General features: G+C 40.4%; 1 protein-coding gene across 1 annotated transcript in view; it reads right to left on the minus strand.

The window, feature by feature from the left end:
* The window catches only part of LOC126355857 (solute carrier family 22 member 7-like), a 114,881-nt gene that overhangs the window by 23,730 nt on the left and 72,959 nt on the right, over nt 1-18,192 (minus strand). Inside the window, exon 7 of the mRNA XM_050006345.1 lies at nt 16,419-16,640. Coding sequence (XP_049862302.1) covers nt 16,419-16,640 — 222 coding nt within the window. The remainder of the gene's footprint in view (nt 1-16,418; nt 16,641-18,192) is intronic.

Below are 18,192 nucleotides of genomic sequence, written 5' to 3' on the forward strand. Positions count from 1 at the left end.
TTGGAATATAAACTTGTACTACTATTGTAGGCATGGGCTTTATGTCTATCTTGGCCGCAATAATGTGTTCACTATGGTGTTTGTAGTAGCTTACCTACACTCCTACTTTTTTATTCATTATTAAACCTACTCCTGCATTACCCCTAATTGATTTTGTATTTATAACACTGTATTCGCCTGACCAAAGTCTTGTTCCTCCGGCCACCGAACTTTACTAATTCCCATTATATCTAACTTAAACCTATCCATTTCCCTTTTAAAATTTTCTAACCTACCTACCCAATTAAGGGATCTGACATTCCACACTTTGATCAGTAGAGCGCCACTTTTCTTTCTTCTGATAACGATGCCCTCTGGAGTAGTCCCCGCTACATATGATATGAAAAACTAATAATCGTTCAAACATCAAGTGAAATCTAACTGCAGTTAATTAGCTAAGGTTATGGCATGATTCGTACGAAATTCCTGCTATTTTGCTCTACTTGCAGTTATATTGGTAACTAAACTGATGGATTCCACCTGCGTCGTTATTGAACTGTAACCCCATCGGAGTATTCAGTAGTGAAAAATAACTTTAAATTTATTTATAACTGTTAAAGTAATGGTTATAAAAATATAACTGGAACTGTGATAACGGTTACTCCAGCTACCAGTTAACACAGCACACAACAAATATCGAATTCTGCAGCAAGTATTAGCGTCATGCGATGAGTGAAGACAACCTGCTGGCGCAATAATAATTTAATTAGGCTCTCTGCAGAGCAAATAATCACATTTTGTAATGCTACATTTCCTTCAATTTCGGAATTTTCTGGCTCTGCAGTAGTTTGTGTATATATGAATATATTTTTTGTTTTCACCAGCAAAATAGTAGCGAATAGATTTTAAGACTTATGCTGCAGCATTAATTGTTGATTGCAGGTTTCATATGTTAATTGGTTGATTTTTGATGTTTCAGTGAGAGGTGATGAATATTATCATTGGTTTTTAATTCAGATAAGTTGGTGAAGTTTTTTATATATCCAGTGCTAACAGGTATTGTTTCTGTTTTGAGCTAGTTGAAGTACTTCTGTCATTATTTTGTTTTAATTGTCAGGTGGTCAAGAGTATTAGGTTACCCAAGGGTCAATTTATGGTGTTGCCTGTATGTAATATATGTAACCAAACATATCTATTGAAATCAAGCAGGAATTCTGGAGGTAAAAGCTGGGAAGAAGGAGATAGGACAGGAGGATAGAGGTGATTCAGAAATCAGTGATTGTGTGTGGACTATCAATAGAAAGCCCATTAGCACATTACACCAATTACCTCACGATACCAATTAAACCTGTAGTAAACATTGTAGTGGGCATACAGCAAAATGTGCTACTGCGGATATTAGAAAAGACTGATGCCAAGATTGAAGTCACCATTGAAAAATGGAGGACACCAAGCAGGAAATCAAGGAACACAGTAAAATGCCCCAAGAAAAGACTGAATCCACTAATAAGGAAATCAGAGCCATCAACCAGAAAAACGAGGAAACCAACAGAAAAACCCAAGAAAAGATTTACATTGTGAATGAGAAAATTCAGATGACAGTACGAGATCACGAAGATTTGAACAGAGAATTATAAGGAATAGGTGAAGAAAGACTGCAAGGAGAGAGAAAGCAGATTACAGCAGAGCATAAACCAGCTCCAAAAAGATGAAAAGAAGATATGAGAAGAGATAACTGAGAAAGCCCATGAAGAGGTTCAAGAAGTTAAAGAAGAATTATGGGAAAGATCGAGGAGATAATGCAGAAGCAACAGCAATGTTAAGTAGCTATTAGGGGACTAGGCAACAAACAGACTGAATTAGCTCAAAATAAACAAAACGCAATAATAGTGCAGAAGGAAGAAGATAATAGGAGGATTGCACAGGATATGCAACATTTACAAGGCTAAATCCATTAATTAGAAACGAAAACTGAGGAGATTGACAGAAAAATTGGTTATGCAACACTAGCTATAGGAGAAGGTAAACTGATACCATTAATGAGTGATGATAATAGTCGTCCACAAGCTCATGTGGGACAAAATATAAGCCAAAGGGAGCGCTGCACCTGAAGATTTTTATGAAATGGCTGAGAGGCATTTTTCCAACACATTTTCGAGACAAAGAAAAAATTCTGTTAGCAATAGATAGAATGGAAGGTGCAGCTTTTACATGAGGAGTGAAGAAAAAAGATGAACTTAGTAGTTATGATCAGTTTGAAGGAGAATTTCTGAAGTATTGGTCAAAGAGCCATCAGTGTGCAATATTGGAAAACCTGCTCCATTGCAAGTCCCTCATTAACTGGAGAGGTACCTTGAGAGAATTTGCTGTGCATTTATGGGAACTGAATGAATCTTTAGAATAACACTTAAATGTTCATAATACGATTTCTGCAACTAAGAGAAGATTAAGTCATAGGATGCAAGAAACTTTGTCCAGAAGTCTGATTAAAGGTAGAGAAGCCCTGATGGAGATATTGGAAAACACAAATGGACAAAAGAATAATCAAGCAGGTGATCAGGGCCAAAGAGAAGACAATTACCAATCAGTTTAATAATCAATCGTTCAACCAAGGAAGAGGAGACTATCATGGAAGTAGGGGCCATGGAAATGGACGTCAGTTCCAAGGCATTTCCAGAAGAGATGAAAATACAAGGGAATATGATAGACAAGGTGACAGGCAAAGAAATAGGGAGGCCTAAAATCAGGAGGAAAGGAGTTAAGTAAACTAGACCACACGCCTGATGAGGTCCAACTGTAGCCAAGATGTGTGGACTATATGTTGATATCTTAGTTGACACGGGTGAAGTGTGTGCTATGCCTCGAAAGCTATATGAATAGATTCTGAATACTAACACCACCTTCTGTAGTTTTCCCGTAAATGCTGTCTGAGTTGCAAATGCTGTAGGTGCCAAAAGTAAGCCTATTAAGGAATAAGCATTGATTGGGTCTGAAGTAGAGGGAGAAGCATATAAAGTGACATTTTTGGTGTTACCATGTCTTAATATGGCAGTTACTTTGGGAATTGACTGGCTGAATGAGATAGAAGCAATTATAAATTTCGATGAATGCATAGTGAGTGCAAAAGGATGGGAGGGAGAAAGGAGAGAATTGACATTGGTAGAAAGTAAGAAGTCATAAGAGAGAGAAGAGGTTTCACAGGTGAATTTGTGTTGTGAAGTGCGGCCTACAGAAGAACAACCGGATGATGAGGAAGTATTGGTATCCTACGAGGTATTAGCAAAGTTGATCAACACGAGTGAAGATGCTATAGGCAAGAAACAAGAAGATATGACATATTTGGATGAAGAGATTCGGAAGAGGTTAGTAGAGATCTTACATAAGCAGAGCAAAGTTTTCTCTCAGCAGCCAGGAATCATGAAAGGGGTAGAATGTAAATTTAAAATTAAGGAACTCAAGGCTTTCAAAGAATACTGCATCCCTCAGGCTAAATGGCAACCCGTAGAAGAGGAAATACAAAGAATGGTTGACCTTGGTGTTATTGACAGAACCAAGACCAATATAATAGTCCATCATTTGTGGTAGACAAGAAAGATCGGAAGGTGAGAATAGTTTTGGACGCATTTAAAGTAAATAAAATCATTGAACCAGATCAAGACAAGCCTAAAAGATAGAAGAATTAATTAAAAGGTTTTGGGTTGCAAAGATACTTATTAGCATTGACTTAGCCACTGGGTACTGGCAAATACCTCTGACTCCTGTGTCATGTCAGTAGACTGCTTTCACGTAAGCTGGCAAAAGTTATCATGTTAGAGTATTGCCATCTAAATCTATGACGGTGTGCGGTGGAGGGTGCCTTGAGTCCCTCTATCGGTTCTCCCTTCTATTCCAGTCTCATAGTGTTCGTGGAAAGAAAGATTGTCGAAATGCCTCTGTGTGGGCTCTAATCTCTCTGATTTTATTCTCATGGTCTCTTCGCGAGATATACGTAGGAGGGAGCAATGTACTGCTTGACACCTCGATGAAGGTATGTTCTAGAAACTTCAACAAAAGCCTTTATCGAGCTACTGAGTGTCTCTCGTGCAGTGTTATACTGGAGTTAATCTATCATATCCATAATGCTTTTACAGTTACTAAATGATCCTGTAATGACATGTGCTGCTCTCCATTGGATCTTCTCTATCTCTTCTATCAACCGTATCTGGTATGGATCCCACACCGGTGAGCAGTATTCAACGAGTGGGCAAAAAAGTGTACTGTAACCTACTTCCTTTGTTTTTTGACTGCATTTCCTTAGGATTCTTCCAATGAATCTCAGTCTGGCATCTGCTTTACTGACGATTAATTTTATATGGTCATTCCATTTTAAATCACTCCTAATGCCTACTCCCAGATAAACTATGGAATTAACTGCTTCCAGTTGCTGACTTGCTATATTGTAGCTAAATGATAAAGAATCTTTCTTTCTATGTATTGCAGCACATTACACTTGTCTACATTTAGATTCAAATTGCCATTCGCTACACCATGCGCCAATTTGCTGCACATCCTCCAGCATTCCAGTACAATTTTTTATTGTTACTACCTCTCAATATACTACAGCATCATCCGCAAAAAGCCTCAGTGAACTTCTGATGTTATCTACAAGGTCATTTATATATATATTGTGAATAGCAATGGTCCCACGACACTCCCCTGTGGCACACCTGAAATCACTTACTTCAGAAGACTTCCTTCCATTGAGAATGACATGCTATGTTCTGTTATATAGGAACTCTTCGATCCAACATCACAATTGGTCCACATGCTCTTACTTTGTTCATTAAATGACTGTGGGGAACTATATCAAACGCCTTGCAGAAGGCAAGAAACATGGCATCTACCTGGGAACCCGTGTCTATGGCCCTCTGAGTCTCGTGGACGAATAGCGCGAGCTGGGTTTCACACGATTGTCTTTTTCGAAGCCCATGCTGATTCCTACAGAGTAGATTTCTAGTCTCCAGAAAAGTCATTAAACTCGAACATGATACGTTTTCTAAAATTCTTCAGCTGATCGACATTAGAGATATAGGTTTATAGTTCTGCACATCTTTTCGATGTCCCTTCTTGAAAACGTGATGACCTGTGCCCTTTTTCAATCTTTTGGAAAGCTACGCTCTTCTAGAGACCTACGGTACACCGCTACAAGAAGGGGGGACAAGTTCCTTCACATAACTGTGTAAAATCGAACTGGTATCCGGTGAGGTCTAGCGGCATTTCCTCTTTTGAGCGATTTTAATTGTTTTTCTATCCCTGTGTCATGTATTTCGGTATCTACCATTTTGTCATCTGTGCGGAACACTAGAGAAGGAACTACAGTGCAGTCTTCCTCTGAGAAACAGCTTTGGAAAAAGGCATTTAGTATTACGACCTTTAGTCTGTCATCCTCTGTTTCAGTAACATTTTGGTCACACAGTGTCTGGAAGAAATGAAAGAGGAAGCCGTCTGGTAGATTTTCGCACAGATCATAACTTAATCATAGCTAAAACTTGGCTCAAGAATCATAAAAGAAGGTTATATACATGGATGAATCCTGAAGATACTAGTAGGTATCAGATAGATTATATAATGGTAAGACAGAGATTTAGGAACCAAGTATTATATTGTAAGACATTTCCAAGGGCAGATGTGGATTCTGACCACAATCTATTGGTTATGAACTGTAGATTAAACAGAAGAAACTGCAAAAAGGTGGGAATTTACGGAGATGCGACCTGGATAAACTGACTAAACCAGGGGATGTACAGAGTTTCAGGGAGAGCATAAGGGAACAATTGACAGGAATGGGGGAAAGAAGTACAGCAGAAGAATAATGGGTAGCTTTGAAGGATGAAGTAGTGAAGGCAACAGAGGATCAAGTAGGTAAAAAGACGAGGACTAGTAGGAATCCTTGGGTAACAGAAGATATATTTAATTTAATTGATGAAACGAGAAAATATAAAAATACAGTAAATGCAGCAGGCAAAAAGGATTACAAATGAGATCGACAGGAAGTGCAAAATGGCTAGGCAGGGATGGCTAGAGGACAAATGTAAGGACACTAGGGGTGAGAAAGATACTGCCTACAGGAAAATTAAAGAGACCTTTGGAGAAAACAGAACCACTTGTATGAATATCAAGAGCTCAGATGGAAACCCAGTTCTAAGTAAAGAATGGAACACAGAAAGGTGGAAGGAGTATATAGAGGGTCTATACAAGGATGATGTGCTTGAGGTCACTAATATGGAAATGGAAGTGGATGTAGATAAAGATTAAATGGGAGATATGATACTGTGTGAATAGTTTGACAGAGCACTGAAAGACCAAAGCCGAAACAAGGCTCTGGGAGTAGACAACATTCCATTAGAACTACTGACAGCTTTGGGAGAGCCAGTCCTGACAAAACTCTAGCATCTGGTGAGCAAAATATATGAGACAGGCGAAATACCCTCATACTTCAAGAAGAATATAATAATTCCAATCCCAAAGAAATCAAGCATTGACATATGTGAAAATTAACGAACTATCAGTTTAATAAGACATGGGTGCAAAATAGTAACACGAATTCTTAACAGACAAATGGAAAAACTGGCAGAAACTGACCACAGGGAAGTTCAGCTTGTATTCCGTAGAAATGTTGGAACACGTGACACAATACTGATCTTATGACTTGTCTTAGCAGCTAGATTAAGGAAAGGCAAACCTACATTTCTACCATTTGTAGACTTAGAGAAAGCTTTTGACAATGTTTACTGGAATACTCTCTTTCAAATTCTGAAGGTGGCAGGGGTCAAATACAATGAGCGTTAGCCCATTTACAGTTTGTACAGAAACCAGATGGCAGTTATGTTTGTCGAGGGATATGAAAGGGAAAAAGTGGTTGGGACAGAGTGAGACAGGGTTGTAGCCTCTCCCCGATGTTATTCAATCTGTATATTGAGCAAGCAGTAAAGGAAACAAAAGAAAAATTTGGAGTAGGTATTAAAATCTATGGAGAAGAAATAAAAACTTTGAGGTTCGCCGATAACATTGTAATTCTGTCAGAACAGCAAAGGACTTGGAAGAGCAGTTGAACGGAATGGACAGTGTCTTGAAAGGACGATATAAGATGAACATCAGGAAAAGAAAAACAAGGATAACGGATTGTAGTCGTATTAAATCGGGTGATGCTGAGGGAATTAGATTAGGAAATGAGACACTTAAAATAGTAAAGGAGTTTTGCTTTTTTGGGAGCAAAATAACTGAGGATGGTCGAAGTAGAGATGATATAAAATGTAGACTGGGTATGGTCAAGTAAGCGTTTCTGAAAAAGAGAAATTTATTAACATCGAATATAGATTTAAGTGACAGGAAGTCGTTTCTGAAAGTATTTGTATGGCGTGTAGCCATGTATGGGAGTGAAAGATGGACGATAAATAGTTTGGACAAGAAGAGAACAGACGCTTTTGAAATGTGGTGCTGCAGAAGAATGCTGAAGATTAGATGGGTAGATCACATAACTAATGCCCGCATCTCGTGGTCGTGTGGTAGCGTTCTCGCTTCCCAAGCCCGGGTTCCCGGGCGGGGTCAGGTATTTTCTCTACCTCGTGATGGCTGGGTGTTGTGTGATGTCCTTAGCTTAGTTAGGTTTAATTAGTTCTAAGTTCTAGGGGACTTATGACCATAGTAGTTAAGTCCCATAGTGCTCAGAACCATTTTGAACATAACTAATGAGGAGGTACTGAATAGAATTGGAGAGAAGAGGAGTTTTTGGTACAACTTGACAAGAAGAAGGGACCGATTGGTAGGACATGTTCTGAGGCGTCCAGGGATCACAAATATGGCATTGGAGGACAGCGTGGAGGGTAAAAATCGTAGAGGGAGACCAAGAGATGAATACACTAACCAGATTCAGAAAGATGTAGGTTTCAGTAAGTACTGGGAGATGAAGAAGCTTGCACAGGGTAGAGTAGCATGGAGAGCTGCATCAAACCAGTCTCAGGACTGAAGACCACAACAACAACTGTGTCTGGACATTTTGTTTTGCTCCACCTACCTCTTTGACATAAGACCAAAATTTCTTAGGATTCTCTGCCAAGTCAGTACATAGAACATTACTTTTGAATTCGTTGAACACCTCTCGCATAGCCCTCCTCACACTACATTTCGCTTCGTGTAATATCTGTTTGTCTGCAAGACTTTGGCTATGTTTATGTTTGCAGTGAAGTTCCCTTTGCTTCTGTAGCAGTTTTCTAACTCGGTTGTTGTACCTCGGTGGCTCTTTTCCATCTCTTACTATCTTGCTTGGCCCATACTCTTGTTATGCATATTGTACGATGGTTTTGAACTTTGTCCACTGATTCTCAACACTATCTGTACTTGAGATAAAACTTCTGTGTTGAGCTGTAAAGTACTCTGAAATCTGCTTTTTGTCACTTTTGCTAAACAGAAATATCTTCCTACCTTTTTTAATATTTCTATTTACGGTTTTTACGGCTGAAATCACCTATGCTGAAACCGCTTTATGATAGCTATTTCCTTGTTCTTCGTTAACTGTTTCTAATATGTTATCACCACGAGTTGGTTCTCTGTTTAACTACTCGAGGAAGTTTTCAGATAACGCACTTAAAAAAATTTCACTGGATTCTTTGTCCCTGCCACCCGTTATAAACGTCTGAGTCTCCCAGTCTATATCTGGTAAATTACAATCCCCACTCGAAACTATAACATGGTCGGGAAATCTACTCGAAATATTTTCCAAGTTTTCCTTCAGGTGTTCTACCACAACAGCTGCTGAGCCAGGGGGTCTATAGAGACATCCAGTTACCATGTTTGAGCCTGCTTTAACCGTGACCTTCACCCAAATTATTTCACATTTCGGATCTTCGTCAATTTCCTTCGATACTATTGCACTTTCTATCGTTATAAACACGCCTCCCCCTTCACTGTCCATCCTTTCTCTGCGGTATACATTCCAAGCCATTTGGGCTTAATGTATCGGTCTTGGAATTCATTAGAGCATTGGACAAGATTTTGGGTGAAGAATTACTTAAGAAGGTTACTGTTTACATAGATGCTATATTAATTGCAACTGAGACATGGGAAGAACATTTAGATACACTTGACGGAATCTTCCAGACGTCTGAGAAAGCTGGGGTAACAGCAAACTTCGATACGTCAGGATTTGGTAAATCCCAGATAAAATTCTTGGCTTCATAATTACGGAAGAGGTTATTTACCCTGACCCAAGTAAATTCGAGACAAGTAGGCAATTTTCAGTTGTTAGTAACAAAAGGCAACTGAGGGGATTCTTCAGCGCCTGTGAGTTCTATCGAAAATTCCTTAAAGAACCTGTGCTCACTGGCCCCAAATTGAGAACACTTACTAAAGCCAAAATCACCTGCCACTGAAATGACGAATGTCAAGAAAAATTTGAAAGGATTAAAGAAGTGTTGTGTAATCCAGATATATTATGCCATCCTGATTTCTCTAGAGACTTTTATTTGGGAGTGGATAGCTCAGATAATGGGCTAGGCATACATTTAAACCACATCGAGAAAGAAGGAGGGACCTAGGTTATAAAGACTATAGCCTTTAGTAGCAGAAGTTTTAATGCATGGGAAAGGAGCCTCACCAGTAGAGAGGAAGTGGCACTCTCTATTGTGTGACGTTTTAAGCGATTTTGTTATTATCTAGCAGGACGATATGTAAAGGTGGTCATGGACCACAAAGCCCTAACGTTCTTAATCACAAGTGAACTGAAACACAGCCGCTTGATAAGATTGCATTGCAATATCATGACTGCAAAGTGATATACAAGCCTGGTAAATCATGTACCATACCTAATGCATTATCAAGGCAGCCACTCGATTCTTGGGGAACAGGTGTGAGTGGACGAGAAGACGGAGAAGTTCAGGTAAATTTAATAAATGGAGTACAGCATTAAGATTTGTGAAGAGGTTCTTGAAGAACATACGTAGAGAGCAGAACCAGGACGAAAAAACTGAAATTAATCAAAAATAAGTATAGATGTGCTGGTAAATCCACCAGGGAATACAAGGGAAAAAGAGAGGATGAAGAGAGCTGGAGACTATGTATACCAGAGCATATAATAGACAAGTTAATCTGGTACACACATCATAACAATGCCCATTATGGACCTACGAAATGCCTTGAGAAACTGAAATTGGACAGCATCTTCAACAAAATGGGAAGGCATATAGGCCTACGCAAGTTGCTGAGCGGTTGTGACACCTGTCAGAAAACTAAAACTACCACTGTTCAAGATATATGTTACTTGCATCCAGTCATACCAGAATCAATTAGCGGCATCGTGGCATTGGACTTGTTCAGTCCCTTGCCTGTGGCAAAAGGAAATTACACCCAAATTCTAGTTGCAGAAGAATTAGTATCCAAATTTGTCAAGTTTTATCCATTAAAGAAAGCACCCAGCAAGGTCATCATTTATAAGTTTGAAAAAGATTACTTTAGCAATGTATGTACACTGAAACGAATCCTAAGTCATAATGGATCCTAATTCTGATCCAAGAAGCGGAGGGAAATGTTGAATAGGCATCAAATAGAACAGATCGCCATCTGTAGATACAAACTGGCCTCAAACCCGGCCAAACGGATGATGGAGTTAAATCGTTTGTCTCTGACCTATTGTCATAAGAAACACAGTACTTGGAAGGAATACCTAGACGAATTCGCATGTATTTGGAACCACCTAATGCTTGATTCGACAGGATTTGCACCATATGAAATCTTACTTAATGAGGAACCTGACTGCTTTTTTTGTGACTTGGTGGAATATCCACCAGGAGATAACCTAATTTGGGAGAAGAAACTTGAACTAGTAGAAATGAACCATGAGGGATAAGGTGAAAAGGAGACAGGAAAGACATGATAAACTGGTGAAACCTGTAACCTACAGGGTAGGAGACCTAGTGTTCATGAAAGTGCATGCTAAATCGAAAGAAGACAGATTCTGAAATACATAAATTTAATCATGTATATGAGGGACCATAAAGAAGTATCAAGATCGAACATCCCAATACTTTGGAGTTGGAATATGCTCAAACCAATGGAGTGCATGGCAAGGGACATACTGAAAATATAAAGAGACACTATTTGTGTGAAGATTGGGGCAACCTGGAGGAGAGAAGTAGGGCCTAGACAAGCACAAACATAAGTGTGGTTATTATGTGTGATTAGAGAATAAAGATCTTAAGAACTGGTGTTCAAGTGTCAGTTGTATTTTATTTACTATATTTGTATCTATACTGGATTATGGGTGTTCATGATGAGAAAAGACTTAACCATAAATATGGGATGAATTGCATGTAAGAACTGAGATATAGTTATCCTTTATAGTGTGAGAAGTATTAATGTTTAGAATATTGTAATGTGTATTACTGTGACCTACATATGTACCATTCTACTGTGGTAATAACAGAAGCTTCAAAGCAGGAAACACAATTTGTATAAATGAGGAAGACATTTCTTTAGAGATTGATCTTGTGATGACCACACTAACGATAGATTTATATATACACTCATGGAACTGGAAAAAAGAACACATTGACACCTGTGTGTCAGACCCACCATACTTGCTCTGGACACTGCGAGAGGGCTGTACAAGCAATGATCACACGCACGACACAGCGGACACACCAGGAACCGCGGTGTTGGCCGTCGAATGGCGCTAGCTGCGCAGCATTTGTGCACCGCCGCCGTCAGTGTCAGCCAGTTTGCCGTGGCATACGGAGCTCCATCGCAGTCTTTAACACTGGTAGCATGCCGCGACAGAGTGGACGTGAACCGTATGTGCAGTTGACGGACTTTGAGCGAGGGCATATAGTGGGCATGCGGGAGGCCAGGTGGACGTACCGCCCAATTGCTCAACACGTGGGGCGTGAGGTCTCCACAGTACATCGATGTTGTCGCCAGTGGTCGGCGGAAGGTGCACGTGCCTGTCGACCTGGGACCGGACCGCAGCGACGCACGGATGCACGCCAAGACCGTAGGATCCTACGCAGTGCCGTAGGGGACCGCACCGCCACTTCCCAGAAAATTAGGGACACTGTTGCTCCTGGGGTATCGGCAAGGACCATTCGCAACCGTCTCCATGAAGCTGGGCTACGGTCTCGCACACCGTTAGGCCGTCTTCCGCTCACGCCCCAACATCGTGCAGCCCGCCTCCAGTGGTGTCGCGACAAGCGTGAATGGAGGGACGAATGGAGACGTGTCGTCTTCAGCCATGAGAGTCGCTTCTGCCTTGGTGCCAATGATGGTCGTATGTGTGTTTGGTGCCGTGCAGGTGAGCGCCACAATCAGGACTGCATACGACCGAGGCACACAGGACCAACACCCGGGTGTGGGGAGCGATCTCCTACACTGGTGATCACCTCTGGTGATCGTCGAGGGGACACTGAATAGTGCACGGTACATCCAAACCGTCATCGAACCCATCGTTCTACCATTCCTAGACCGGCAAGGGAACTTGCTGTTCCAACAGGACAATGCACGTCCGCATGTATCCCGTGCCACCCAACGTGCTCTAGAAGGTGTAAGTCAACTACCCTGGCCAGCAATATCTCCGGATCTGTCCTCCATTGAGCATGTTTGGGACTGGATGAAGCGTCGTCTCACGCGGTCTGCACGTCCAGCACGAACGCTGGTCCAACTGAGGCGCCAGGTGGAAATGGCATGGCAAGCCGTTCCACTGGACTACATCCAGCATCTCTACTATCGTCTCCATGGGAGAATAGCAGCCTGCATTGCTGCGAAAGGTGGATATACACTGTACTAGTGCCGACATTGTGCATGCTCTGTTGCCTGTGTCTATGTGCCTGTGGTTCTGTCAGTGTGATCATGTGATGTATCTGACCCCAGGAATGTGTCAATAAAGTTTCCCCTTCCTGGGACAATGAATTCACGGTGTTCTTATTTCAATTTCCAGGAGTGTACATTTTTGAGTAGAGATTAAATTATTGTCATTTATCTACATTTGTATTAAGTAGGTATTAGTCTAATTAGAGATAGTTGTTTCCTGTGATGTGTGGTGCTAATATAGTAGGATCTTGGTTCTGTTCTGGACAGCAAACCTCACAGAGATGAACCAAAATGAAAATAGTTTTGTTACAATATGATTCAATAGATATCCAGCGTTGTATAGTTAATAAATTGTGGTAGTGAGGAGTTTTGTTATAACCTATATGTGATAGTATTGTTTCAACAAATTACAATTTTTATTTGTATCTTTCTCATAGTTTGTGATTTAGCTGTAATCTGTTTTGTAGGGGCAGTTTACAACTGGAGTCAGAGGATTTACCATTCAGTTTATAAATTTCGTTGTTCTTGAATTTATATATTTATTCGCTTTCTATCACTGTTAACTCTGTCTACATTCAGTTTCAAAGAAGTCCATTTAGCATTTGGGGGGTGGGGGGGAGATGGTATTGTAACGGGTCAACCGCCCCTTACGTATGAAGAACAGTAAATCTTTTCTTAACGAAGGTCGCAGTAGGTACTATCGATAGTCGAAATCACCAGAAAGTAGTCAGTGTTGAGACTCTGAAACAGTAAGTTGCTACCTGCGAAACGAGCAGAGCGGATTTCAACAGGACGGCCGACCGCATTTACCATTGTTTAACGGCTGTGTGTGTCACCCAACGCCGTGAGCGCGAACTCCAGCAAATACGGAAACGGCATTAACTGAGTGACGTGTTGGTATGTTTAAGTGTTCATTTGTGTACCGTGATTACACAAATAACCGCACCGGGCACCAACGATTTGGATTGGAGTGAGGATTGCACAGTCAGTGTTGCTTGAAGGATATTGGCGTGTGACGATATTAATAGGCGGCCTGTATGAGTTAACTATTATTATTTGTGTCAGATGAAGGGAGTAACTGCCTCATTCATGCTGTTTAGACAAAATATATGGAACCTTAACAACAAAGTATGTACTAATTATTGCTACCTCTGATGTCATTAGATTTTATACGAAACAATTCCCATTCAAATATTAACTTGATCAGCCTTTATCAGTTGCACACAGTCAGATTATTCTAAACTGTTAGGCTATTATCCACAAGACAATAATGGTGAGTTCAAAAAGGGAATGTTTCAAACACAGCACACTTTTCATAAAATTTTACTCGTCATTGATTGTTATAGGTGACCACCATGGTAACTAACACCATTGCATTCCAAATTGACATCTTTTGTGTTCATGTCACACTTGCTTTTCACATGTCAGCTAGGATGGGTGGATTTTGTCAAGTTGCTGTTTGGTCTTTGACACACAGTATTCAAGTGATTTCAATGACCTTACAGTCATGTACTAAAATTTTGCTCATTTTTAGAGCTGGCGACCGTTTTATTCTGCAATTTAAATTCATTCAAACCATATTACAGCATTTAAAATTATGGCTAACTACAAAGATATTTTAATTTATTACAATTTTTTTACATTGTGATCATTGTTTACATAGTAATAAACACTCTTGCAATAGCAATCAGATTGTACCTGTCTGTACTCTATCGCTAAGCATTGATCATCGGATTCAATACCTCGTTTCCACCAACAGTGTAATCTTATATGCATATGTCAGAATTAAAACTGATCGGGTGTAACATCAAGCACCAGCACGTCGATGTAGAATGATACAGCAGAGAGGACTGTGAGACGACATCAGCCATAGCATGCTCACTAGGATGACACAGTGACAGGAGCAGCCCGTATATGAAGAGAATATAAGCGCCACTCTGCATAGCCACAGCCTCACTAGAAGACGGACCGTGATCCAAACGATTACCCGTGACTTGTGATCTACACAAATTGCTTGCATGGGAGTTGCAAATATGTGACAGTGGCCGCACCATGGCATTGATAACTGTATTGTTGTATGGAGGCATCAGTCAATAAATAAAGTGCAGATTACTTGTGCATTGGTAACTCTGTAAGTAGGCTGTTTAGGTTTTCATGTTGGTAACGCCATGTAGCGCTCTGTATGAAAATCACTGACTGTGCTGGGTGCAGCCTGTGGCTGGTTTGCGTTGTTGGAATTTGCTATTGTAGTGTTGGGCAGTTGGCTGTTAACAGCACGTAGCATTGCGCAGTTGAAGGTGAGACGCCAGCAGTGGTGGATGTGGGAAGAGAGATGGCGGAGTTTTGAGAGTGGATGATCAGGACGTGTGTCCATCAGAGAGAGTAAATTCGTAAGACTGGATGTCATGAACTGATACATATATCATGACTTTTGAACACTATTAAGGTAAATACATTGTTTGTTCTCTATCAAAAGCTTTCATTTGCTAACTCTGTCTATCAGTAGTCAGAATCTTATATTCAGCTGGCAGTATTGGCGCCCGCTGTACTGCAGTAGTTTGAGTAACGAAGATTTTTGTGAGGTAAGTCATTCATGAAAGGTATAGGTTATTGTTAGTCAAGGGCATTCTTTGGTAGGGATTTTTGAAAGTCATATTGCGTTGCGCTAAAAATATTGTGTGTCAGTTTAAGCACACTCATTTATAATTTTTCTAAGGGGACATTTCATATGTCGACCCTTAGCCGAGAATACCTCACTGGAATCTTCTGATTTTTTCTTGTAGTTAGTGTAATTAGTGTAGCTATTGTTTATTGCTAGCGCGTAATTATAGACAGAATTTCCTTTGTAGTTGTAGTTTTTCATTGTTGTACAGTGAAACAGTTGTGGCTTGCATGTAAATTTGCACCAAGTATTTCGCAGGTGCGCTTGCAATTAACGAGATATTATTTTCAGTGCTATGCTAATGTGTTTTCTTGTTTTTGCTCTTAAAATGGCGCTTTTCTTGTTATCGTGTGAAAAACGTGATAATTATGGCGTGTGAAAAACGTAACACTAGGCACCAAACTAAATTAAGAAATGACAGTGAAGACGAGAGTAGTGTGTTAGCGCCACCGTGTAATGAATTAACAAATATTCAGAATGGTAATTTGGTAACTGGGCGTAGGGGAATGGACCACTTAATAAATAATGGTGTAGACAGTGAAACAATTAGTGAACAGGGAAGAATTGTCAATCGATCGGTCGGCAACAGCTCACCTCCAACTGCGCAACGCTACAATAGCAAATTCCAACAATGCAAACCAGCCACAGGTTGCACACAGCACAGTCAGTGATTTTCATATAGAGCGCTACATGGCGTTACCAACATAAAACCCTAAACAGCCGTCTTACAACTCCACGACCGCCACAGTACTGGAGAAAACGTAAGACATGCAGTACTGTTGTTAGAAGTTGTCCCCTGGTGACAAAACATATTTTTGGTCATTTTTGGTACTGAATAGACTGCAAGGAAATTAGGAAGGTTTCACAAGTTTTGTGACACCACCCATAAGCTGCTAGGTTCTAGTAGAACAAAGACAAGTTGGAAAATTGTTTGGTAAGTCACCTGGCAACAATGAGGATTACTGTGTTCCTGAAGACGTTCCAACTGGAGAAGATGCTGAGGAAGCCCCTCCTGTCTGTCTTGCTCTTGCCCACGGTCTGGATCACCTGCAGGGCGAACGGGGGCACCGTGGAGCCGTTGGTGGCCGCTATGCGCCGCAGAACAGCCAGCGCCTCCTGCTCGCGACCCCTGCACGCCAGCCAGCGTGGAGACTCGGGGAACCAACTGTCACAGAAAAAGTACAACACTCCTGTAAGTACTAATGACAGTAGTAGTTGTAGTATATTGGTACACTTATCAGCTTTACAACAATATTAGAGCTGTCAGCTTAATACAAAGAAAAGACACACTGAAAACTTTACTTATACATTCGGACATTTAAATGGTTACATTTCGAGCTTAACAATAATTTATCGATTGTGCACAATATTCTTTAGTATTTTAGTATGTTCATACTCGAAAAAATTAACCTTAATAGGGAAACGAATGTTCCATTATGACACACACACACACAGAGAGAGAGAAACATTCCACGTGGGAAAAATATATCTAAAAACAAAGATGATGTACCTTACTAAACGAAAGCGTTGGTATGTTGATAGAGACACAAACAAACACAAATACACACACAAAATTCAAGCTTTCGTAACCCACGGTTGCTTAATCAGGAAAGTGGAGGGAAAGAAGACAGGATGTGGGTTTTAAAGAGTAAGGAGTAATTCCAATCCCCTTTTTTTTTTGACGAGGGCTGTTTGGTTGAATCTGGGAGTAGGGCTGAAGGTGAGGCCTTTGGATACGGCAGAGGTTTCGGATTGGGAGAGAGGTTTGGAGGAAAGGTTAACTAGTGAATTAGGGTGTTGTGGTCCCAGATTGTGTTGATTAGAATTTTGAGGTTTTTGGGGGAGTGGAGCTGCAAGTGGGAGATTGAGTAGATGGGAGAGACTGGGTCTGTGTGCAATGAGAGAAGGTTGAGGTTTTTGGAAAGGTTATGGAGGGTGAGTGAGTTGCCTTTCTGGAGGTGGGAAACCAGGAGATTGGATAGTTTTTTGAGGTGGAGGGTGGCATGCTGTTCTAATTCTTTTTTTTCCCTTAAAACCCACATCCTGTCGTCTTTCCCTCTCCTTCCCTATTTCCTGATGAAGCAACTGTGGCTTGTGAAAGCTTGAATTTTGCGTGTGTGTTTGTGTTTGTTTGTGTATCTATCAACATACCAACACTTTCGTTTTATCCAATTGACCTTGCAATTTTCGTTATTCCTATGCATTTCAATCTTTGAATCTTTGTAACTATGAAAAACTGAGTAGATATCCCTGAGTAATAAAATGTATATTCAGATGAGGAAATAGTGATGGAAACAACTGAATAAAAGGAATCGATTCAGTTTGTTGTTGGAAAACAATGCATTCCATTTTGAGTGTGAACATTCCATTGCTATGCCACTATTTAACCCTCATTGTTGACTCAACTCTGTTATCACTTGTCGTCACCGTTGTTGTCATCCCGACATCTGATTTTTATTGATTGCATTCACTAACTATTAGTTCAGCTCTTCATCCACGTTTATGAAGAGGCATTTTCTTAATAGTGAACTCTGTGTTTGGATCAGAATTCCGAAATTCTCAGTGGTGTGAGGATGGAATAAATCTTATGACTGATTAGAAAATGATTCTCAAGGCAAACTCAGTGAGATTTAAAGTCTCTGCAAAGTTGATTCATAGTCTGAATCTATATTAAGGAAATACAAAGAAAATTATCAAATATTTTTCGCAAAAAAAGC

This window comes from Schistocerca gregaria, chromosome 3, assembly GCF_023897955.1.
Source record: "Schistocerca gregaria isolate iqSchGreg1 chromosome 3, iqSchGreg1.2, whole genome shotgun sequence".
NCBI classification, from domain to species: Eukaryota; Metazoa; Arthropoda; class Insecta; order Orthoptera; family Acrididae; genus Schistocerca; species Schistocerca gregaria.